The sequence below is a fragment of the Takifugu rubripes genome, chromosome 1, assembly GCF_901000725.2.
Source record: "Takifugu rubripes chromosome 1, fTakRub1.2, whole genome shotgun sequence".
NCBI classification, from domain to species: Eukaryota; Metazoa; Chordata; class Actinopteri; order Tetraodontiformes; family Tetraodontidae; genus Takifugu; species Takifugu rubripes.
Genome location: NC_042285.1, coordinates 14,490,481 through 14,515,006, shown reverse-complemented (window position 1 = coordinate 14,515,006; position 24,526 = coordinate 14,490,481). Strand labels below are relative to the sequence as shown.

At 42.0% G+C, this 24,526-nt stretch overlaps 3 protein-coding genes across 7 annotated transcripts in view; all 3 read left to right on the top strand.

Moving 5' to 3' along the window:
• Window positions 1–339: 339 nt before the first annotated feature.
• sgo2 (shugoshin 2) lies at window positions 340–8,403 on the top strand. 3 transcript variants are annotated; one of them, XM_029848931.1, is made up of 11 exons: window positions 340–452; window positions 909–1,033; window positions 1,121–1,296; window positions 2,066–2,140; window positions 2,690–2,757; window positions 2,860–2,951; window positions 3,160–4,749; window positions 6,481–6,592; window positions 6,677–6,761; window positions 7,301–7,343; window positions 7,426–8,403. In XM_029848931.1, the coding sequence occupies exons 1-10, from the start codon at window positions 430–432 to the stop codon at window positions 7,319–7,321; spliced, it is 2,367 nt and encodes a 788-aa protein (XP_029704791.1). In that variant the 5' UTR covers window positions 340–429; the 3' UTR covers window positions 7,322–7,343; window positions 7,426–8,403. The 3 variants fall into 3 exon arrangements, with proteins under 3 accessions (XP_029704791.1, XP_029704784.1, XP_029704797.1); XM_029848924.1 differs by lacking the exons at window positions 7,301–7,343; window positions 7,426–8,403 and having other exon boundaries at window positions 6,677–7,267; XM_029848937.1 differs by lacking the exons at window positions 7,301–7,343; window positions 7,426–8,403 and having other exon boundaries at window positions 342–504; window positions 6,677–7,267.
• Window positions 8,331–10,430, top strand: c9h2orf80 (chromosome 9 C2orf80 homolog). Its single transcript, XM_029848947.1, has 6 exons — window positions 8,331–8,431; window positions 8,857–8,947; window positions 9,097–9,174; window positions 9,244–9,331; window positions 9,920–10,026; window positions 10,270–10,430. The coding sequence occupies exons 1-6, from the start codon at window positions 8,331–8,333 to the stop codon at window positions 10,294–10,296; spliced, it is 492 nt and encodes a 163-aa protein (XP_029704807.1). The 3' UTR covers window positions 10,297–10,430.
• A 1,459-nt stretch (window positions 10,431–11,889) lies between these two features.
• LOC101073885 (ras-associated and pleckstrin homology domains-containing protein 1-like) overlaps window positions 11,890–24,526 on the top strand; it is a 31,711-nt gene continuing 19,074 nt past the window's right edge. For 2 of the 3 annotated variants that reach the window (XM_011607550.2, XM_029825314.1), the window contains exons 1-2: window positions 11,890–12,121; window positions 20,211–20,265. The gene's annotated coding sequence lies outside the window, so the exon portion shown is untranslated. Of the gene's footprint in view, window positions 12,122–16,571; window positions 16,641–20,210; window positions 20,266–24,526 lie in introns of all 3 variants that reach the window. The other variant, XM_029825317.1, reaches the window with a different exon arrangement.

Genomic DNA, 24,526 nt, shown 5'->3' with positions numbered 1-24,526 from the left:
TGTGCCACACAAATAAAAGCTTTAGCCGAACGAACAAGGTGAAAAAGCGGCAGCTGAAAATCACACTTTTTCAGTGACAGAGGTAAAGAGTATAGGGGGGGAACTATTTCTTGCTGGTTAATACTAATGCTTTAAAACAATGACATTCGGTCCAAGCATTATTTATTCAAATAATCGCCAATCTTTAACTTACATACGTCTCTTTTTTAAAATCATGAGCCATGCAGACTACAATACCCAGAATTCCTTTCCTTAGGTAACCCAATCAGAACAACGGAAGTCCGGGTCATCCCTGATTGGGCCTCAACCTCTCAGACCAGCCTCCGCGCGGAAGTCCCTCCGTTCAAAAGGTCGACTGTTGCTTGTAAACTTGTACACTGAGCGGTTATCAACGTTATCGACGGGAATATCACCTGGTTATTACAGCAAATGTCCGCCTGTGCATCCGTAATGTAGATTATCTTGTTTGTTTTACAGCGGCTTTATATCGGCTGGGGGAAACAGGTAGTCACTGCTATCCCAAGCTAACGATAGTCAACTGTCTTCGGAACCAACAGAAGGATTTTTTTTTATCTCTCTGCTTCTCACTTAATAGGCAGAAAGATGGCATCATTTACCAGTTGATATTGCTTTGCCTTATGAGTTTCAATTAAATAATCTTTTGCATCTCCTAAAGTGTGAAATAATGAAAGTATTTGCTAAAGCAAAATTGACCAAATCGCTGTGATCCTGACATATCTAGTCGTGTAGACCTGGAAATCACCAAAGAATATGCCATAAATAACAACTGGCAATGATTTTCTCAGAGATCTCTAATTTTCTGGTTTCTTATAAAATACCTGTGCAAAATCACTACTTTCAACTAAATTGTATTTATATGTATTTTATAAAAACAATTGTCCTTTCAGGGTGCCAGTTTCATCAGTTGCACAGCTGTGGCTTCATCTAGCCATGATACACGGGAAGAAAATGGGCCCCAAACCAGCTTCCACACAAGCATCCGCTGCATCTAAGATCAAAAATAAGATTCATAGTCTGTCTTCCCATTTATTTCAACACATTTCTGTATTCTTCAAATTTTGTATTCTAACGTTATGTTCTCTGTCTGTGATCATATTAGATACTTCATCTTTCTTTAAGGTCTCATTGAAGACCAACAACACTGCCTTGGCTCGAGCTCTAGAGCTTCAGAAAGAAAGGTGTCGGCAGCTGGAGAAGGAGATCATGTACCTCCAGAAACAAGTTGACAGTCTGTGCTTTGAGCTGGCCAGCAAGAAATACATGCAGAGAAAATTGGTTAGTTTTTAAACTTATTTACAGGTGCTACTGTCAATAATGGTGAAATCTATAATACGTGGTCATAATTTACACTCACAGTGTTTACAGATGTCTTGATGTTTGTCTGCTACCCAGCTAATCTCTTTGTAGCTTTGTTGGCTGGGACTTGGGGGTCTTTTCAGCCTCTGTAGACCATCAGTAATTAGGAGGGAGAACTGGTCTGTGGCCACCAGTTATCCTCCTTATTTCTGCTGCCTTTACTTGCTGTTTGTCAAATTTGCAAAACAGTAGGTGAAACTGTTTGACAATCATTAGTTCCTGGATGGGCTCGAAGTTACACAGTTATAATCATGTGATTCTTTTCTTTTTTTAACAAATGTGAACTAACAAAACAGTATTTGTTAACCATGACCAAAATAAGTAAAATTATATCTGTACATTTTGACAGTCAGGCCCCAATAAATTCTAAAGATCACAACTCAAAAAGGTTTATTTGATGTCAATAAAGGAGTAAAGACAGGAAAAAAAAATATCCATGTTCAGAGGAAAGCTATTGAAACCTTAAACTCAAAATTAGTTATTTAAAACAGTTGTCAATTGTGTTTTGAAAATTAGTGTTTTGTTAAGGTATGATTTTAACAGTGAATATGTGCTGTACCATTAAATTTTAGTAATGGATTAAAAAATTACACTGTTTCTGACTGCCCATACATTAATGCTTAGACTGTCTCAAAGGAAACATTTATATTATTCATATACTGGTCTTTGTTTTGCATTTCTTTTACAGCTTCTCATCTTAAAAAGCCTCCAGAGCGACATGCTGCCCCACTTTAATGCGGCTGCTGAGCTTTTCCCAGACGGCGTAAGCATTTCTCTCACTAATTGGTAACAGCAAGTCTGTCTCTGGACACTGTTGAAAATGACAAATGTTATACAAACACTGTTTTGAAATACAATTAATACATATAATTGATTTAATTTCAATTATGTGTTGAGGCATGCTCTTTTGGAATCGGACAAATCTCACAAATGGCTGTAGATTGTAAATGGATATATTCAGCACTCCATGTTTTCATTCATGTACTCTTGTCTTTTACCAAGATTAAATTAAAAAAAACAATGACTATCGTGAAGTGATGGGGTGGTGGTAGCTCAGTCAGTAGGGGGCAGGGCTGAGAAGCGGAGGGTATTAGTTCAAGCCCTGGTTTCGGACAAAAGTCGGAAAAAGTGAGATGTGCAGCTCAGGATCTTCACAGTGAGTCATCACAGTTGGTTAAACTGGATTTCCTAGTGAGAGAGAGGAAGAGAAAGGAAATATTTTATTTAAATGCTGTCTTCAGTACTTGAATTGCAGATTTCTTACCTAAAAATATTGAACAAAGGCAGTGCCTTTTACAAATTTTCCCCACAGGATTTTCCTAAACTGCTTGAGATCGACCAACATTTGTCAAGTGATAAAGAAAATATTGTACCCAAAAGGTAAGTAAAAAAATCTACTTTCTCTGTAGTGTGCAATAAATTCATTTGTTATTTTAGCTGAGGCACCTGTAAATATTTTCTACCTCCATATCCTGTTATCAGCCAAATAGATCCGTCGCCTCCGGTGGACCTACGCAAAGAAACCACGTGCGCAACTGTTCACGTAAAGGACAATCCCAAAGTCAACACTGATGGTACTGAACATCGACCGAGATTTGTGCATGTCTGTTGCTAACCATTATCATATGAATTACAGACGTGTATGTTCACCCTGTTCAAATGAATGTTGTTGTTTTTGTATAATGAATAACAAAGCCTGAACTGAAACAGATTCTGCAAATAGTGAATGTTGTCACAATGTTAATTTTAATTGCAAGTTTTTCTTTTCAATGTATTTTACAGCTAACACAGCAGCTGAGGTGCAGCGCGTGCAACCTCCCCCCACAGCAATTCTGCATCCAGCCAGCAGTCTAAGAGATGAAGTTCAGAGACTGTCGCGTTTACTTCCTGAGTCGGGCTCTGATATGAAATCAGTTTTCTGTCCTCAGGACAGCCAGTGCCCCCCAGCAGTAAACACACAGGTGGACCCATCTGATACCAACAGCGCTCACTCTGCAGAGGGTGGCCCTAAACACGACAGCAAACCAGAGAACACGGTGCTCTTGAATGCAACAATGGAGATGACTCTGTCTGATGCTACGGAAATAGTCACTGTGGAAAGTAAAGTGAGGAAGAAGGGTCGCCCCAGCAGGGCAAAAGACAAGAACAAACAACAAACCTCTGGCTCAGGTGAGGCTGGAATCCCAGTCAAGAACCTGACACACTCCAGGAAGAGTCACGTTGAGAAGATTGGCCCGGAAGATTCAAGTTTAAAACTTGGTAACCAGGAAGATGTGCTGCAGTCGCCTAAAAGCCAGAGTTGGAATGTTCAAAGCCCTCACGTGTCCAAAAAGAACAGGAAAGGGTCAAAGGCCAAGTTAAAATCTCACCATTCCGAGCAAGATGGCGAGGTCGGAGACGTCCCGCTAAACCTGGATGATTGTTTCACAGATCCTGATGTAAATTTCTGTAAAATTAGAACAGTGGAGAGAAATGTTGCAGAAGAATTAAATTCCAAAATAACCTGCAGGAGGTCCAAAGCTAAAGGAGAAAGGGCTTCTGTGTCCAGGAAAACGTTTGTTGTTGGGCCTTTTTTGTTGGGAGAACCTGACAGCCTCTCTGGGACTGTAAAGAAGGATGAGGAAACAGCTGGTTTGGTGAACAGCCACCAATCCAGACGGAAGACTTTCCTAATCTGGGACCACTCCTCTCCAAATGCAGAATCATCAGCAGCAGCGGGTCTCATGGAACCAGACACGAGAACCAGGAGCTGTGAGGGTTCCACACAGGCAAACCAGGATTTTACGGTCCCGTCCGCTCATCCGAACCGAAAGAAGGCCAGGAAAAACGAAAAGAAGCATCGGAGTAAAAACGAGGGTAGACGGAACAGGCAGCGAACATGCGAGGAGCAGAAAGACAAAGAAAGGAGTTGCCTTGGCAACGAGAAATCGAGATGTAGCGCCAAAGCACCTTTTCTAGTTGATGATATTAACGACACACAGAAGGACGGTGAAGTGGTGGGAGGTTCATGTTCTGCCAGAGGTGAGGAGGCTGGCAGCACTGAACCGTTTTATGGGATGGACCTGGACGCATTGAAGCTGCGCATGGCGCCAGAGCCCAGAGACCTCAGGAATACCTGTGTTATTCATCAGCAGGGCGATCCACCCAGCAGCAGGCAGTCTGTCGTCGATGGCAACAGTCACGGGATGAATACTCAGGATGAGCTGGAGAACTTTGGAGACATGCTGGTGGATGAGAGGCCCCCGTGGTTGGCCACAAATGCCCCCCCCACCGACACAGACGCGCTTTCACCCTTTTCTACACCCAGGAGAGAGACGACGCACCGGGCGGTGCTCGACCTGTCCGCTGCTGTCACCAGTGAAGCCACTCCAGGTACGTGCACGCACCAGTTGTGGTTTATTAGGACAAACCACCTTCTAAACTACAGTCGAGAATCCACGAGACAAAATGTGGGGTTCCCCAAGGGTCAATTTTAGGTCCAACCCTTTTTAATCTTTACATGCTTCCTCTTGGGGACGTCATCAGGAGCCACGGCATCAGCTCCCACAGCTATGCTGACGATACGCAGCTGTACATCGCCGTGGCTCCTGGTGACACAGGGCCAGTTGATGCCCTTTTTAACTGTATTCTAGATATCCAGTCATGGATGGCAGAAAACTTCCTACAGCTCAACCAGGACAAAACAGAAGTCTTAGTCATTGGTCCTGAAGGTCAGAGAGAGAAACTTGTACCAAAGTTAAAGGATTTTAAACCATCTCAATTTGTAAAAAGTCTGGGTGTGATCTTTGACTCTGAGCTTAGTTTTATCCCACACATCAAAAACATAACAAAGGTAGGTTTTTACCACCTGAAGAATATAGCCAGAGTCCGCCCGTTTCTCTCTCAGGCCAGCACGGAGGTGCTGGTGCACGCTTTTATCTCTTGTGGTCTAGATTATTGTAATGCCCTGCTCTCTGGTCTCCCAAAAAAGAGCATCACCAACCTACAATTATTACAAAACTCAGCTGCACGGGTGCTGACGAGGACCAGAGGGCGGGAGCACATCACACCGGTTTTAGAATCGCTGCATTGGCGACCCGTGCGTTTCAGGATCGATTTTAAGGTTCTTTTATTAGTTTTTAAATGTCTTAATGGTCTTGGCCCGACTTATTTATCAGACCTGCTTTTATTCTATCAACCCTCGCGGACTCTGAGGTCCTCTGGCACCGGCCTTTTAACCATCCCACATGTAAGCTCTAGAACGCACGGGGAAGCGGCCTTCAGTTATTCTGGTCCCCGACAGTGGAACAGCCGGAGAACCTCAGGGCCGCAGAGACTGCTGAGATTTTTAAAAAGAGGCTCAAGACACACCTTTTTAATCAAGCCTTTAATTGATTTTCTGATTATTTTCAATTTATTTTATGTCTTCATGCTTTTTTATGTCTTATCCTTATTTTACTTGACACTTTTACTGTTTTATTCCCTCAGTTCTTAGTCTCTCAGTTTTTAGTCTTTACACCTTTTAACCCATTTACTGTTTTAGTCTGTTTTAGTCTTAGTACTGTTTTACTACTTCAATTCTTAGTTCCTCAGTTTTTAGCTTTTATACCTTTTATCCCATTTACTGTTTCAGTCCTTCAGTTTTTAGCTCCAGTGTCTCCTCATGGTGTTTCCTCATGGGGGCCGGCCAGGCTGGGAGATGTTTCCGGTCTACCGCTGGGGGTGCTGTCCCCTGGACAGCTCTGGCCTGGGGGGTTAGGGGGCTCTGTGCTTTGGTGTGGAGCCTCCGGTCTGTCCGGGTCGGGCTGGTCTTTGTGGCGGTACCACCTGTGGTCACGGACCGTGACCTCCCTCGGCCTGGTGGGCCTCCAAAGGTGGCGTCTCCTTCGCCTCAGGTCTCGGTGCCCAGCCATGTCTCAACTTGCCTCAGCTTGTTTATGTGTGTGGATGTGTGTGTAAGTGTGTTGTATGCATGTGTGTGTGTGTGTCCTTTTCTTGATTCTCTTGTTCTCTTTGCTGTTTTTATCCTTTGTGGCACTTTGTGCTACCTAGCGTATGAAAAGTGCCATATAAATAAAGATTGAATTGAATTGAATTGAATTGAATTGTAATTTTTCATTCAAGCCGGCAGAGTACTGACGTCACTGACCAACACGGTGGCAACACCCGACAGCGACACCAGGAGGAGAAACCGAAAAAGAAACGTGGTCTGTTACAAAGAGCCGACTCTAAACAGGTGAAGAGTTCTGCTCTGGTTGCAGCGCTCTTTTATTCTCCTTAACATCAGGCAAAGATTAACTGGGATTTTTCTGTTTTGCAGCAAAATGAGGCGCGGAGATAAATTCAGCGATACCACATTTCTGAGTTCTCCGTTGTTTAAGGACGGCAGGAAGAAAAAACCAAAGGTGGCGATCAGTCCTAGAGCTTCATTGGATTAATTATTAGTTTTTAATTCTGTTATTTTTGTTTTTTGTTCTTATCCAACTTGTTTTAACACATTTTACAGAGAAGAGAAAAATGCATGTGTGGATAGTTGAGCTCTGAGACTGATGTGAGGTTGTTCATTAATTATTTGCCGTTAACCTGAGAAGTGTTCCCTGTTGCTGTAAAGCCTCAGGCTTGACTGGGTTCATCATGTTCTTGTCTTCCTGTTACCTGAAGGTCTGTGTCTGGTGAGTTGTTTGCATGCCTGAAGTTCCAGTGACATTTTCTTTGCTTATTAAAGTGTTCTTGTTGGTGGAGTTGTGACTGAGCATTTGGCTGCTGTCGTCATGGACATGGCCGCTCTGTCTCCACCCTCTGCAGCATTAGTTCTTAGACATTTGTAACCTTACTGGTTAATGCTTCCACTTCATCAATTCTTTAGCTTGACTGGATTTTTTTTCTTGCTAATAAAGTTGGTTACACTAAATTGGGAATTATTTCAGTCTTCCTATATTTGCAGAAATGGAGGCTAAGCAACTGAGAAAAGCTGTAGAGAGCCTCATGTAAGTGGCCAAAGCCTCGAAGAGTTCAAAAGCACCTTTTTGTCATTTCAAATGTTCCTTTGCTTTTCTGCTCTACTAACAGTGGTGAATACATTGGGCAGAAACTCAGAGAAAAGTCTTTTGATCCAAAGGCCACAGGGACCTCCACCATGCTGGATGATCTGGTAATGTGACGGCTCAAAGGGTGATGGAATGTGCTACCACTTAAACTAAAACATTTCAAGCGTCCTGATGCAGCATTCATCTGAAAAAAAAAAACCTGAAATAAACTGAATTAAATGGACTGAAGGACTCCAACCATGTCCGGAGAAGTTATAAACATGGGGGAGCTCACTTATGCCTTTAACACACTTATAATAAAAACAAATGTTCTCTCCTCTATTACCAGGTTGATGATGTCACAGACTCATCAAACCAATACAATTCGAGGTGTCGGCATTTATGGAAACCATTAGATAGCTCAAAATTAACTGTGAAAAGGTCTTGTCGTACGTAGAGAGTTATTATGTTATATGGACCTGACTGCTCAAGCATGATCTTAGTTGGAAGAATTCATTGTTGAATTATGACAGAAAAGCATTTTTCCCTAGAATCCGACCAACCGGCTGCTCAGGCCCATAATCTCTCTACATTCTTTTACCGTCAGTGAAGTTACACATATCTAACAATAAAGGATGGCGACAGACAAAACACAAACACAACCTATCCAGGTGGACTGAAGAAGCCTTTCAGATGAGAGCTGAAATGTCTGGTTGCCCTGGTGACCTGGAACATCTAGATAGACTGATCGCTTTACCAGGACAATAGGAAGCTATTGTCCAATACTGTAACCACTATAATGTAAATCAAACGTTAGCTTCCAACCGCTAGTGTTTCTGCATGTGACCCTGTGAGATGAGATCAGGTGAGGTGGTCTAATACTCTGCACATTTTAATAAGTTTAAAAATGATGTATAAGTTTGTTACCAGTAGGTTCTTTTGATTGAGATGTTTGGATTTTCACAGGCTCATTATGACCTCACCGTGAGTGTTGCCTTAAGGTGGTTGGACAAAGATGTTGGATGGAGCATACTGGACAGAAATATCAGGTGTTGTTTTTTAAAGGCCAATCTAAGTAAAAAATGATCTTATAGTGTTGAGAGAGGACAAGACATGTTTGATCAGATGAATTACAGAGCTCATCAGTCTACAAGAAGCAAATGTTTGAAGCTTCATCCATGACCACATTACTGCTGTATCTACTGTACATAATCACACTCTGCTCACGCAAACATGAATATGACCATCTATCTAGCTTTAATAAAGACAAATATTAGTTGGTTCTATATGAAATGATGTCTTTCATTTCCTTTGTGCTTTATTTCCCCCCCTCATATTGGCTCTTTTTGGTTTTCCTTTAACCTGGGACAAATGAGAGTGTTGCTCCCTAAACACTCAATATACATCATTTCTTTATCATTCTTTCTTTAACTTGATAGATATGTTTAGTTGTTCTTTTTTGTCCTTATGACAGTGGTTTATCCAGCAGCCCAGGAAGTGCTACCAGCCCAAAGCAGCTAGAGCAGGAGGCCATGATTCTGTCTTCCTTCGCAGGGATAATCATGGTGAGCTCCACAAGAGAAAAAACCCCATGAATTTAGGCGCACCATGTTATTTTTTTTTATTTTTTTTTGGCAAAGTAAACAAATTTCCTTCTGCAGTTATTTTTTTAGTATTTGTTTTATGCTAACCCTTGCACTGTGTGCTACTTTAGAATCGTCTCCCTGTGGAGAAAATCATGGCTCTGTACCGGCAAAAACCTGCCACCTCCTTCTCCAGCCAGCACTCCAAGGTATTAAAATGATAATGACCTTTATCCTTATCACAACAACCTCATCCTGTTCTCTGTTCTCTAACGCAGGGCGTAATAATCCATCCCTTAACTCTGTCCTACCATCCATTTGCAATGCTGAGCTCTTACAAGGCTGTGCAGCACTCCAAGAAGCAAAGTATGTAGAGATGCTTCCGCCTTAGAAAGGATTCCTTCAGGAACGCTAGAGTTCTGATAAATGATACCAACTCCACCATCAAGGGGGGTAGAAATAGTCTAAATATACCAGGTTTAGACATTTGTCATAGAATTATTGAAAGGAAAGTACAAGAGTAAAGGTATAACATCTGTGGATGAGGCAATAAGAGGAAGGTGGTCACACCCCATTAAAGCATCATTTAAAAGATGCTTCAGAGGCTGTCGAGCCTCTCTGGTGGACTCTTCCAAAACTGAGTTGCTTTGCTAGAAATGGACAGTCCCTTTTAGATTTTAGTCTTTGGGACAGACAAGGCTGATGAACTGGCTTTTGTGTTGCCCACTTTTGACGTGTAACTCCGTAAAATCATCAAATAAATTCTTAAACCCTCAGGTTGGATGTTAGGAAGCTAAAAATAGGGTGATGTGATGTGATTTAGGGTCTAAATCCCAATCGTATTTGGATTTACTTCAGTGTAACATTTGAGTAGATCTGTTTATTCTAATGCTCATAATCTCACTGATTTGCACTGATAGCCTCATCCATCATCCGATTCTTCATTTTCCATAGATGTCCGGTTAAAACAGTGGCTGTCTAAGAGAGCGCCAGCTAAAAGCCCATCCAGACCGATCACAGTGCAGTCTTCATCCTCCTCCTCATCTCTCTCCAACCTCAGTGTGAGTTGACTTCCTTGGATTCATTTTATTTAAAATTTCTTTGGGAAAACGAATTAGAAATAAGTTTTATCAAAATTAAATATTTACAGAACAGATTTTGTGTAATTTATGGCCACTTTTCCTACATACAAGCTCTGAAGTGTCACACTATGCTTCTATTTTGTTAGAAGCATTTACTGTAGTTTAGTTGAAAATACGCGTATTGCTGCCACCTTGTGGATCGAAAGCACATTTTGTCTTCAGGACAGTCAAGTCTGCCATGAAGAGTGAGCTGAGCAACAGCTGGACTCAGTAGCTTTTCTGCACAGCTGACGTCACCTCCACCCGGTTGCTTTACCCTCAACCTTGTTGGTTTATCTGTATGTTGAAGTAGTACAGCAATGGTGATATGCTAATAAAGAGAATGTGTTACACTAATGGTGTCTTGTGTGTATGTGGGAGTGGGGGTGGGGGAAGTAGTGGGGTGCATTTATTCGGTTCAGGTGCAAAAGTTGTCGATCCAGTGTGGAGAAGGTCATCGGTTTGATTCCTGGACTCTGCTCTACATGCTGCCCTTGACCAAGACATCTTTGGACCTAGATGTCTTCTGAGGAGAGGACAAAAAAAGGTACTGCTCATGGTCCATTTACCTTTTTACACTTCAACAGTCTGTAAAATATATTAGATACATGTAATGCAGGCAGGTGCAGAATACTTCATTACTTGAACTGCACACCAGGCAACACCAGGAAAGGGAGGCAGTCCAACAGTTATAAGCATTTATGCCCGGCAGTGCAGCGACAGAACCAGACTGTCGGAGCTTTGAAGGGCATGAGGATGGAAAAGGTGACACCAAGACAAACTAAAACAAAATTCAGAAAATAAGAATAAAAGAAAGCCAGTTGGTCAAAGCCAGTAGCCTTTGATGAGACAAAGCAACCGCAGGGTGGGAAAGGTCCCAGTTCCACTGTGGGATAACCCACATACAGTCAGAGAGCAGCGCTACGGCTAAATGGCAGGCCAACTTACTGCACGGTCGTAAAGATGCACACCAGAACCACCAACAGAACCATCAGTGGTGAGCCCGTTACAAGAAAGAAGGGAAAGATTGGCAAGTCGCACACTTCCAGAGTGCAAGATTGCGCCTGTTAAACGGCTTAGCTTTAAAAAGATGGATCAACGGTACAACAGCCACCACACACAGCTTGTGAATATGAGGCAGAGCAGGAAGAACAGACAGGTCAATCAGACCACACACACGCCAGCAGCACCGGCACTGGTACAGTGCCATGGAATGGTGTGTAGGGGCAGAACCCTCAGGATTGTCCAGATTTGAAGATAAGATATAGAAATGTCTTCTCATTACTCACTATGGATGATCATTAGGTGGCTGCTCTTGAGCCTCTGACATTTCTTACAGAGGCACTGCCGAGTTCTCATTTCAGATTTTTTTAATAGGCCTTAATCATCTATTAGAGTCAAGATTATATCTTTGTACTTTACAGAAATTGAAGATATATACAATTACATATAATTATATATAATTAAGTACATATGTGTGCTTCTTTTATTTTCATGTAATTATTTATTTTTTTACAATAGTTAAATGCAATTTTTAAGATTGCCACAGCAAAATGATAAAAATGGAAAATTTGCGTGAAAATGCATTTTTACTTTAAAACATTTAGCTTACTTGCGGGCATGTATGGCCAGGAAGTGTCTCATGAAATGTGTTTTTCCTGTCAGATATTGTCCGGAAAATCTGAGATGCAAAATTGGAACGTTAGTTTCTGCACCGGAAGCGGACAGAATGATTTATGTTCGGAGAACTCATATTTGCAATGACAGATGCTTTTATTGCGAAGGTCCCGACCGGAAGAGTTCGTCGTGGGCTTCCAGACGCTTGACGCAGCGTTAGCAGCGTTGGGAGTCGGTGTGGCAGTGAGGGGAACTCGGGGAAATCTGGGATATCTGGGAAAGGGAAGACGTCGGAAAACCTGGAACCGACACAAATCCCGTCGGTGCCCGGAGCTTTACCCCACCGGACAGCTCGCCTCATTCCCGCTGAACGCTGAGGTTTGTCCCCCTGGATTTAAAGCTCCCTGGAATCGGAACAGTAAGTAGCCCGATTCCCCTTCACCTCCACACATCCAGGCTGCTTTCTCCTCACCTCCCCTCGGTTTATGTGGACCGAAGCTCGCTGTTCCAGACATCCTTTGGATTTGTTGGGTCTTTGATCTGTCATGACGAGTGAAATGTTCTATGTTGGACGCGGCTCATATATTAACAGCTAATTAACGCGCTGTACGTGTGCGCAGAGAAAGGAGAAGGGGTGGGGGGTGTCGGGCCAGCTCCGCGGAAAAACGGCGTTCATTCACTTCTTAAATTCATTCACGGTGCTTCTATTTTCACATGTATGGATTCGTCTTCTCTATCAGCGCCGTGTGTCCCCCTGCATGCGTGTTTCAGTGCACTATTGTTGCGGGATGAAACGCCGCATGGCCTGCGGAGGCTCCCCGGCCGGCCTAGATGCGCAGGTCGGCCGGGGAGCAGCAGCCGGCTGACAGCGCTTTTCCAGCGGGGATATTTGCGTGTTGGACGATGCAGCTGGAGGCTAGACGTTCTGAGCTGACACCAGCAAGGCGTGGCATTCATCTAGCATTACAGCTCTGGGCGTGTTTCCCCGCAGCTGCCACACCGCTCACTTTTAAATGTGCACTTTTATTTATTTTTCCTACATTTCATTGACGTCATGCTGTAGATTATGACATCATTGTCTTGGATTTGGATTATTATTTCACGCGCTCGGACCTGTCAGCTGTCTGCCTGCGTGTTTAAGGGTCAACGTGGAGGACAGAACTGTCCAAACTCTTCAAGTTGTAAAGAATATGCAGAATCTAGGCTGCTGTCTGCAACCTTTACTGTCACAAATCTCCCCTGCCATCTTTTCTTTTAACACTAAACAACACAGCATATCAGCTCAGTTTTTTTAAATACAGTTTTGCAATTTAAAAGAACCATAACTTGTTGTATAAATGAAATGAAGCAGCTACAAATGTGGTCACAGTTTATTACCAGTCTTTTTTTTACCAGTTACAATAAAGGAAAAGGCCTTTTTCCTCTTGTGAAAACTAGAGAAAACACTGGCCTGTATGGCCCTACTTTGAAATAAAACACATAACTATGCAAATTCATGGAAGTCATTACATTATTAGTGGAAAATTCAGAAGTTTCAAACAGATGTGTCAGTGGAGTAAAGTGAGAAAATACTGCTGGATTGTTGTTGTTGTTTTTCCCCTAATACTGCAAATTACCCCAAAAATGTACATTTAAGGATTTAGGTGGATGTCAAAATGGAGCCATTTCATTTTCCTTTCAGATAGTGTAATCTGCCAGCAGCTAACCAGGTTTCCTGTATCTTGGTCAGTGACGTCTGTTGCCTTGGGCGTCTTGGTGTCATCTGATTGCCTGTTTGTGGTGATTTATCGCTCAGCTTTGATTTCACACAGTTCTCCTATTTGTCATCTGAAGGGAGCTGCTGCGAAAAGCAGAAGAGCCAAATGTTGCCCCAGAGCCAGGGTTGTTGACCTCAGAGTTAGACATTATGCACAGTCGCTGTTCTCAGTGTTCTGCTGCACTGAAGGTTACCCCCCTTTGGTTGGAATTCCTCATAATAAAACAAATAATAATAATAATAATTCCAACTGGGCTGTTTTTAAATATCACTTTACTCTGAACTCTTTCATTGTGGACCTTGATGGACTGAAGAATCAGTAAAAACCTTGTGAATATTGTGAAAAAGATTGTGTGATTCAGATGAGGTCTGGGCCATCACTGGCAAAGCCTCTGGTTCTTCTGGTACTGTGCTGTTGATCCTCATCCATCGGTTCAGCCTTGCTCTGATTAAAAATCATCATGTTCATTTCATCATGTCAAAATGGAATCAGAAACTGCAATGATTCTGGATTTCCAGCGAAAACCTCGTTCCACAGCGCTGTATCTGAATCCTGTAACAGTCAGAAAGTAAAGTCACTCCGACCGCCTTGAGACACCCACCTCCACATACTCGCGTGCTGCAAAGTGGGACAGGATCCAGTCTCTCGGGTAAGTGTTGAGGGTTAACTGGAGTATAAAATCCTGGCTGTTCTAATTGAGCTTGAGGGTGCTCGTCCTCCGTCTCTCCGGTCTATCAGCTGGTGCCAGACCTCCGAGACCTTCCTCACGCTGCCTTCATCACCGCCATACTCTGATACTCAGCTCTGTCTCCAATCTCTCAAAGAGCCATGGGGTCATTTTGCTGCTGTGATCTCTCATATCTTATATGTGTGTAGTGTTAATAATTATTATCTTTTTTACTGTGGCCCAAAAAAGTTAGCTTCTTGGATGTGAAAATGGCAAATTTATTGACAGTCCTGCTCTTCACTGCAGCTATTTGGAAATAGAAACTGCAGAAAATAATTTAGCTATTAATATTCAATCTATTCAGTTCAGTCAGGTCAGAATTTTATGCAAGAATTAAATGTGGGAAAACTCCAATTTAGCCAAAGTAGCTTCTTTGATCAGACCAGAACAAAGTGTTGCTTCCTGACTATCAAATCCTTCATATTTCTAAGTCGACAGTAAAACTATGGTTGTGAGGATTTATTTTCCAGGTGAGCTCCGGCAGTTTTAGCCATCTGTTTTTATTTTTAATGCTTGTTTAAAAAAAACAACTAAGCATCATTTCATGGATGAAAAGATTTTATAAATGAAGCACAACTGTTTTCATTGACTAACTACCAACCTACACCAACCAACACATGTGACCAGGATATTGTCTTTATGATGGTACAGCTGATAGTCAGAGGTCTACTTTCAGGTCCACATCGTAGAATATATAGTGTATTATTTATTGTTATTTATTTCCATCTGTCCTGACTCCACTTAACTCCAGACAGATGTAAAGTCAATCTTGGCTGCAGCAGCAGCAGCAGCAGTTCTCCACAGTCCTCATTCTTGGAAAAATGGCTCCAGTTTCTTCATTGCTTTTCTTTTTCTGTTTTTTTTTAAGTCTTATTTTTCCTTTCCATGTTTTTCCTCAGCTGTAACACTCTCATCAAGACATCTCTCCCGTGGGCCTCGGTCCTCCGCATGGATGTTCAGGTTGGAGCTGTGCAGCTGAGAGTCAGAACCGCTTGAGGGGAAATGACTTTATTCTTGTTTTTGAAGTTAATTTTTCCATCAACATTGAGCAGTTAAACCCATGAAATTGAATTTGTATTTGACATATTTAATAAGTTAAAAAAAAAAGGCCCACGTTCACCAAATGGAGGACCAGTGCTCCTTATTTGTTAATAACGAAAGTGTTGATAGAATGCGAGTGCTGACTTGAGCGTTCCTGCCCCTGACCAGTTCTGTCAAACAGATAACCCGCTCCTGTGAAGACAGACAGGACGAGGTTCAGCCGAGGACCACGGCCCGCTAAAGTGGGTCGGTCTGCGGGATGCCGAGCTTGGTTGGATAACATAGTTCTGCATTTGTGTTTACATTTATGTTCAGGTTGATTCTGGAATCCTGCGTGTTTCCATTCCTCCCGCGGTGTGTGTCAGGACTCGGCGTGCGTCTGGACCCGTCTATGGTTTTTCTGAGCTGGCTTCTTCCTGAAGAGAACACGTGGCGAGAGTCCTGACCAAACCGCAGCCACCTCCTGTACAGAGACTGTAGAGGGTGGAAAAATCTGTCGTTTTCTGTCCCGTCATCATGTCATGTTGGTGTGAATCTATGTTAGTTTCCGTCGAGCTGTGGCTACCGGTATCTTAAATTGCAGTATGAAAATGTAGGGATGGAAAGTGTAGAGTGGAGCATGCTTGCATACTTCAGCAACTTATTTCAAGGGTTCAAGGAACATTATGGTTGGAGCTCGCATTTACACATGAGATGGAGCAAAGTTTGCCCTCAGGTCATTTTAAGGCCAATGTGTGTGTGGTCCATTGGGAAAATTGTATTCCGAAATGTGTATTTTGAAATATTAGTTGCTGTTGCCTCATACACTGTTAAACAGTTACGTATAAAATGTCACGTAGGATTTCAGCAACATTTAAGCTCTGGTCCTGACTCCTGCCCTCAGAAAGGTGCAGATTTTAAATTCAAATGCAGTCATCTTGTGCACTATAAGAGCATCTTTAAGGTACAAGATGTATGAAAACTCCAAAACGGCTCATTTTGTGGAGGAAATAAGATATTTTATAGAGGCATTTTAGCATTTGCTGAAAAGAATATCTTTGAATTATTACCTGAAAACACAGAAAATCCTCTAATACATCTTTAGATTGACTAGCTCCATAGTAATTGTCAGTTTCAGAGTAGCTGATGGATAACAGCATCTGTTCGCTCCAGAGGATCTCTGGAAGATCATCTTAGGCAAGTCCGGTCAGACAGGATTCACACCATGTGTGAATATCATTCCCTTAATGGTTGTTGGTCAGATATGAATCTGAATTCAGGAGGAGGATCTGGTAATATAAAAAGGCCAGTGTTTTGCTTGTTGAATGCAGACACACACCTCTACCGTGTCTCTGTCCCTGCAGGCTGGACACACGCGAGGCTCACAGGACAGGAAGCTCGAACCGGAGCAGGACGCTGCAGTGCAAACCAACGTGCGTTCCCTCTGTGCGGTGCACAAACATAACAATATTCACAGTTAAATTCAACCAAGTCATGCAAAATACGCACAAAGCGAGCTTTCTTTCACTGTTTGTTCATTCTCCGAGTGTTCCACTGTCACTTTGCCAATCTTCCTGGTGCCTAAAAGTGCAGATGTGGTGTCTGGCAGGAGCCGTCTCAGGCGAGAGGGAGAGCAGTGGAAAATGGAGTTGTTTTGAAAGCCTTTCAGGCATTTGGTTTAAGTGTCACTCAAGGCGCTGCAGGAAAATTCTGCTCCTTGAACGCTGTCATACTGCAGGTAAAAGAGGTTTGGGAGAGTTCTTTGATGGCATTTTGATTCACCAGTGCACAGAGATTGAGGACGTTTACAGTCACCCAGGAGGAATGCAACTATTGAATATTTTAGCCTTTTAGAACTGTAGTTATTAACTGGCAGTTTAAGTCTGACGCTGGTGACACTAGTGTGTCACATAGATGTTAATGTTTCCTTTTATCGTTTCCGTAAAGGATTCTGGAACACATGAAAGGAGCACAGACAAACAGGAATGAAGGAAAGGAAATGCTAACACTGGCAGGATGTAATTACTATATTATAACATTCTGCAATGTGTACTAGGTGTATTTATTGTGGCTTGATATATCAAATAATTCCTCCAGATGCAATATGATGTAAAAGCACCTGTTGTTTAAGATGAACTTGATATAACATTATTGTCCACGTGCCAGTATGAGTGAATTAATGGAGAGGGAAGGCTATTGTGTGCTGGGATCCTCTCGCTGGGCAGGTTGGGTCATTTCATAATGTTAGCTGTTGTGTAAATTCCTCACAAATCTGCTGAGAAGGACTAGCAAAAGTTGTGCAAACACTGGTTCTGAAAAAAAATCCAGCACAGCGGGTTTTATGTGATGTATATATGATGGAGTAAGATGCTTTTTTTTTACATTTTAAAATGAAGAAGAGCACCCTGCAGGCGTGGGGCTTTTATTAGCCTTTCATAAACATCATGCATCTACTATATTTCAAAGCTTGGTCTTTGCTTATGAGGAGACGGTGGTATTTTATAGAGCTCATCACACCTGGATAGTAAACAGCCTCTACTTGCCTGGACCTAAAGAAAGCCTATAAATCATATCCAGAGCGCAGAGCCAGGATCATCTGAACCTTATTTTAGTCTTGTACATTGGCATGTTTTGGGAAACAAATGATGGTTTTATGGATCACTGAAATGTTTCAGTCTTGCTATTTTAACCATCCGCTGATGGAAGAATGTCATCTAACACCAACTTCCTTACATCTCCTAAGAACAACAATAGAACCACCTCAAGGTTTGCTGAGGACTTAGAAGTTTGGCCTGTGCGTTTTATTGAAGGAGAAAATCATAGTCTTTAATCATTCACCACCGTTAAATACAGTAATATGTAGTTCATGTTGCCGTCATTCACGTGATAAATGCATCCTTACGCACCACAGAGACTTTCAGTGATTTTCAGTTAATGGCCAATAAATGCTATGATCTGGTGCCCATTGCATCTTTATGTATAGACTGGAACATGGTTTTTAGAGGGACAGTACTAGACTGGTTCTGATCATCTTCATCAGATGGATTCCACTTTGGTCTTGTTCATGATGTTTCGTTCTAATGTACTAGTGCTACTCATGGAGTTCCACAAGGTTCTGTATTTGAACCGATCCATTTCAGCATGCACATGCCTCCCTTTGGAAATATTATTCTGTAGAATAAGCACGATAGAACTGAGGTGATAGTGGTTGGTCCCAAACACCTTCGGAATAACCCAGCAGGCCACATCACCGCGGAAGATGGCATTTCGTTAACTCCGGTATGAGTGTGCAGTCTTGGAATCATTTCTGAATTGGATCCTTGTGGGGCCAGCTTCCAGTCCAGGTGGGAGAGCCTCAGTATTTTAAAGATGAGGTTTGGGGGGGGTATTTCCTTTCCCCTGTCACCTGCAAAATGCTTGTTTGGGGGTTGCTATAGATGCCCGAGACAATCTTGATTGGACCGGATGTTATATAAACTGAATGGAAATAGTGAAAACCAGGCTGTTGTGAAAGGCTCTTCTGAGCTGATTCTTAATACTTTCCTGTGGGGTAATCAGTTGCAACAGTGAAGGTTAAAGAACGATTTACAATCTGGCTAGAGTTCCTGGAATTAGATGGAAGTCTAAAGTTATATTTCACAATCAACATGAGTCCAGTTGAAGCTGGCTTCATCGGGGATCATGCCACTCAACATAGTTCCACATTTTTTGTGTCAACTCTGTACAGACTGATGATGATTTAACGAATTTCAGCCTCACTTTAACGAGACTATTGATAGACATCAGCAGAATTGTTTTTACTCAGTAATAGAACAGTGTGAACTCTGCACAACAGTTGTAGTCGTATAAATATAAGTTGCTACATCCATCAGTGTCCAGCTGTATCTTTTTGCAAGGCGTTGTCCTTTTTAAAAGCAGATTTGAAAGCAAACTGTAAATGATGTTTTATTTAAACCTCTTTAGCAGAACATTCTCAAAGAACATTGACCTTTTCCTTCAAAGAGCAGGAGACTCTTCAGCTGATTGTGGTACAGACATTAAAGTTATTATAGAATGGGTTTAGATCCTCTGGCACTAGTGTGTGTGTGTGTGTGTGTGTGTGTGTGTGTGTGTGTGTGTGTGTGTGGTACATTTTGCTGATTTCTGCATATTGATAATATTCCATCATCTTTGTTGGAGTCATTTCATTATAGTTTACAGCATTTTTCCATGTTTAGGAGGCTTTTTAGGAGATGCAGCGATGTAGGCTGATAGTGTTAACAGATGTGTTTGTCTCAGATAGTGTTTGAGTTCCAGTCATCAGCTAACGATCACATGAGTGCTGCCGATGATCTTGTGCAAAAAAACACACACACACCCACACACACACACACACACACACACACACACACACACACACACACACACACACACACAAGAAAATGCTACCAAAAGTTGTGTATTGTTCCGAAGGCTGACTACATTTTAAAATCCAAGTATGGATCTATAGATTTGCGTACAGCTCAGCGGAGTATTGTAACATTAGCATGTTAATATTATTACATCGATCCCGTCTTAGCTGCAGGGTCGAAGGAAAGAACACACTTTGCTTGTGTGACAGAAGGGATGAGAATCATCGTGAGCTGCCGCGACGCACTGTCATATGATAATGTTATAATTTAAGAAATGATTGGAATTTTATTGAAATTTACACTCTACTTAATCATATTCATAGTATTTTTTTTTTTACATTTAAATCACAACTTCTATTGCTGTGTTTCCTTTTTGAATAGGGACATTTAAAACTTCTAGGCACGTATAATACATATCAGAGTAGTTACACAGAGGACAAGAAATGGCTTAATGTGTGCCAGATATTACTAAACTACCGTTTACAAGTGATCATGGCCTATTGCCATAAAAAGAGCCATATTTTTTGTGCAACTAGGATTCCTTGCTGTTCTAATTACATCCATGGGATTATTGTAGTTACAATAAACAATTCTCTGTCTGTGTTTTTGCAGGCTGATTGAATCCTTTCTTTCCCGCTGTGCTGGAGCAGTACTAAGCAGCCCAAAGGTAAATATTTTCAAACCACCCAAATTATCACATGATCACATGCAGAATTCTGCACCAGATTATAATGTGTCCTAGTCTCATCACGAGGCGGCTTCTCTGCTTTATAGTATATGCCAAGCCATGTGGACTGTGCGGACCTCCTTAGCCTAAAGTAATCATAAATCTACACTATATCCACACTAATATGATCTTCTTGTAACAAGATTGATGAGATGGTGCTCGTTGCTGTAAATTACAGGAAAGCACTGCTGTTTCTGCTGGAGTCATCAGCAGGATTCTCTATTTGTGGTTCCGATGTGTGATGAAAGACCAGCTTATATTCATTACTGTCTCACTGTATCTTCATTTCCAGTTATTACAACTATATTGTGCACATTGTGTCTGAATTGCAGCAGATTTCTCGTATTAATAGAGCTGCTGGGCAGACTTTACTGCCCAGCCAGATCCCTGCAGCTTCCAAAACACCCATAAAACCAGCTAAGGCTCCTAAAACAGCAGATTAATACTGGCTTTGCTTTGGGGTTGTGATGGCGTGCAAAATAATCGGTCAACTATCGTTGCCTGTACTATCTGTTTAATGTAGGTGTGTCAAAAAAAACAACTTACTGTACTGACGCCATCAGAGGCCCTGTGTTTTTGGGTTGTGAGAGGTCAGGCTTAATCTTATCCATAATTTATTGATGCTATATCTGTCAAATATAATAACAAAAACAAATCAAAAATGAGTTTTTCCTCAATTCAATGAAGGTTTCTTAGGGGATTTTAGAATATGGTCACATAAACACAATAGTAAAGATAAGCTTCCTTATTTAAGGACATCAAATATTAATGAATTTCATGACGAGTATCAGCGTGATCGACATAAAACCGCAGCAGCTGTGTAGACGCTGGGACTTACCACATGGCCAATACCCCAGGGAGCTCAGGGAGGGACCGTTTTATTTAAGGGTTCAGTACCGATCACATCAGCTGCTACACATAAACACACTCAAGCGTCATCAGTGTAACAATGAAAACTCACATTAAAGATCTCGGATAACTCTTCTGAGTGGAAGCAAAACAAAGTATAATGGACCAAAAATAGAACATGGGGAAAACCAGAATGAAAATGAAGCAGAATATATTTTTATGAAGCAGTAATACGGTGGTAGGAATATTAAAAGTGTATCAATTCTTTTTTGTTCGATATGAATGGCATTTTTCTATCAATCAATGTTTGTACGTAACTTGTCAGGTATGAATTAAACCAAACACATTCATGATGTGACCAGTTCAAGTAGTAGAGAGATTATAATAATCAAAACACGTGCTTACTCTGGGGTTATTTAAGCACATATTATCCCCTTAAGAGGGGAAGGTCCTGCTTTTGCTTCCTACGGTCTCTCTGCCCTATAAAACTGGTAATCAGAGAGTACTGGTCTTACCGTTCTGTCCATCTATGGAACAAAACCAAATTTTGCGTAGGTCTAAAGCTGCAGAGCCGATGCAAAGGCAACGTGTACAACTGCTGTAATACACAACACCACGCAGCTGAGTAGGGTAACGCACAATCTCTACCCTCCATGTTGTGTACATCTCCCTTCCTGCTATTGAGAAACCCAAGCAGATGTCATTATGAGGCAGAGAAACAAGGAAAATGATGTAATCTCCCGTTTCGTCCCAGGGGAAGTGATATTGTTGCTGGATCAGCATGCAACTCTTCACTCCTCCTCTGCTTCCTGTGCCTGTTTTTTCTTCCTCTGTGGTACTTTCTGTTCAGCTATTTTGGAACAACAATGAAGCTGTGAATTACCTAATAATGCCAGAGGTTCTTTTTCCTACTGGATGAATAGTGCATAGGTTAACAGTTCATAGGTTCACCCCATAACCCCCTCATCGGTCATAATGGACGTGGACAGATTATATCGTCTCTCATGGGACTGATATATTCACTTTGTCAATAAACACTCTATTTTGGGAGCAGTTTCACATTGAAGCCAACAGTGTCTTCTGTTTAAAGACTGGTAGTCATCAGGTTTGAATTCACTTCTTAGTCACAAAACCCAACCCGTCATTAGTGTGTGTCAGATTTACTGTAACTGAGCTGGTTCCTGCTGATGCAACACACAACCTATTGAAGGCAAAGGTAAATGTCCTGAACCACACAGGTTTAGCAGCCCATTGATTTGTCAGATTCAAATTCCCAAAGCTTCAGCAGTGACTCTTTGATTTTCTATTTTCTATGTTAAATTATATGGCCATATATCTTACATTTATCTTAGGTAGTGTTTATATGTGTGCCTAATAAAGCTTGAAAAGGTGTACAATGTTTTGTATAAAGTTGGAATCATGTTGTCTCCATAAAGTTGAAATCATGTTTGTTTTATACCTATTTATACACATCAGTGATCACCTTTGACTAGATTGATCAATAGTTTTTGGATGTCGATCCATGGTGAGGTAAAAAAAATAAAAAATTCTATTCTACCTTTATGGGCAAACAGCAAACTTGGATTATTTCAACATTACAGTGCTGGAAGTGAGTTTAGGGAGTGAGCTTAAGAAGTTTTGAGTCGTCTGATGGTGGTCTGGTAGCAGACCACTGTTCAGTGGCACCATGGCAACAGCTGTACTCTGACTCAAGAGCAAGAAAACAGTAAATGCGACAGGTGAGGAGGAGCAGGGAGGAAGAGCTGGGTTGTGTTTGGAGAGAAAAGAGTGAAAGACGTGGGAGGAATGAAGGATCGAAGTATGATTGCAAGGTTTCAGTATGACAGGAGGAGTCTGACTGTAGTACAGTAATTGCTGTTTACTTTGGAAACACACGCATAACTCCACCACTTGCTGTGTCAGAGCTCCTGCTGATAGGACTCTGAACTGGAAGCTGAGCTAAAGAGCAACTAGCACGATAACACAATGATCCATTTAATGCACGCACTGTTCATTCTGCCGCTGTAAAGGTTAGCTGTAGCAAACTGACCCTGACAGAAGGCTGATCACGCAAACACAATTATTTCCAGCAGCCTGAATTTTGGGAAGTGCAAGAAGTAAACGAGTAAAATAAGTATGAAATGAGAAACATCACAAGTTGCGCGCGGCTCGGTTGCCATGCTCGGGTGAGCTGAGAACTGGATAATGTTTAATTGGAGGGCAGCAGATTTGGGCGGAGCATTTTTACATCTGTATTCTGCTCAGAGTCAAAACATTCTGAGTTCAAATGCAACTTGAAGGTAATTATCTCTGATTCAGACTGGTTAGACTGGCAAGAGAATCCATTAGGTGGAAACAGTAGATTGTTGTATGGGAGCGCAGCTGTGAGAGTTTTCACAACACACCCCAGTCCCTCATAAGTCCTCCCTAACCACACACACACACACACACACACACACACACACACAGGGGGCAGCTTCAATTAGATCTCTGTGGTTAGCAAGGTCTGTCATTTAGGCTACGTGTGTGTGCATGCGTGCCTGCATGCGTGCATGTGTCTGCGCCTCAGTTTGTGCTCTCTAATTTTGCATGTGCGTTGGCTGGCTGTTTCTCCCCAGAGATGGAGGGAGAGAGGGGTGACAACCAACAGTTACACAGGAATAGCACATTCTCTCTACAAAAGTGTTGGGTCAGCAGGGTGGAGATCTGGGAAGGATGAAAGGATCAAAAGAAAACAAAACACAAAATGGAAGAGGATGAGTTCAACCGTTAACCATGGGAAAAAACTAGGACAGCCCATCAAATATTCAGTACTTTACAAAAAATGTTCCCATATTGATGTCTAATCTTGTTTTCATTTATCTCTGGGGGGGAATTATTGAACTGCAGACAAACAATAAAACCAAGCCTTGTTTTACACATTAAATAAAAGCTACTAATAGCAATGCATATTCTAACCAAGTAAGCTTTAGGACTCTACCCCCCTGATCTGCTCCCCTAGTCACCCCTCTATTGGCCGAGATTCGCTGAGATGCTTCTTGTAGCATCAACTCTGACATCGGTGTGAGGAAGGTTTGTTTGTCCTTCTCCTCAATGCAAAATTGTTGCAGCTGTGAGGTGTTTGAGGGGTTTCCTGCATGTGCAACCAGTCAGAGCATTTAATGCCATCATGACCTGGGATTTGACTCAGTCATTCCAGGACTCTCCATTTTTTAAAGACGGCCTCACGTGTTCCTCAGCACCCCCAATGCTCGGGAGAATTCACGGTGGAGTCTGATGGTGATTCTGCTGCAGCAACACATCCCCACACCCTGAAACGTCCGCGCTTCACAGATGGGATGATGTTCTTGAG

Coding starts and splice junctions, on each gene's coding strand:
- sgo2 (XM_029848924.1), top strand. CDS start 430: ATGTCCGCCTGTGCATCCGTAAT. Junction 453..908: donor TCCGCCTGTGCATCCGTAAT/GTAGATTATCTT, acceptor TTGTCCTTTCAG/GGTGCCAGTTTCATCAGTTG. Junction 1,034..1,120: donor GATCAAAAATAAGATTCATA/GTCTGTCTTCCC, acceptor TGATCATATTAG/ATACTTCATCTTTCTTTAAG.
- c9h2orf80 (XM_029848947.1), top strand. CDS start 8,331: ATGTTTGGATTTTCACAGGCTCATTATGACCTCACCGTGAGTGTTGCC. Junction 8,432..8,856: donor ATACTGGACAGAAATATCAG/GTGTTGTTTTTT, acceptor TCCTTATGACAG/TGGTTTATCCAGCAGCCCAG. Junction 9,332..9,919: donor GCAGCACTCCAAGAAGCAAA/GTATGTAGAGAT, acceptor CATTTTCCATAG/ATGTCCGGTTAAAACAGTGG.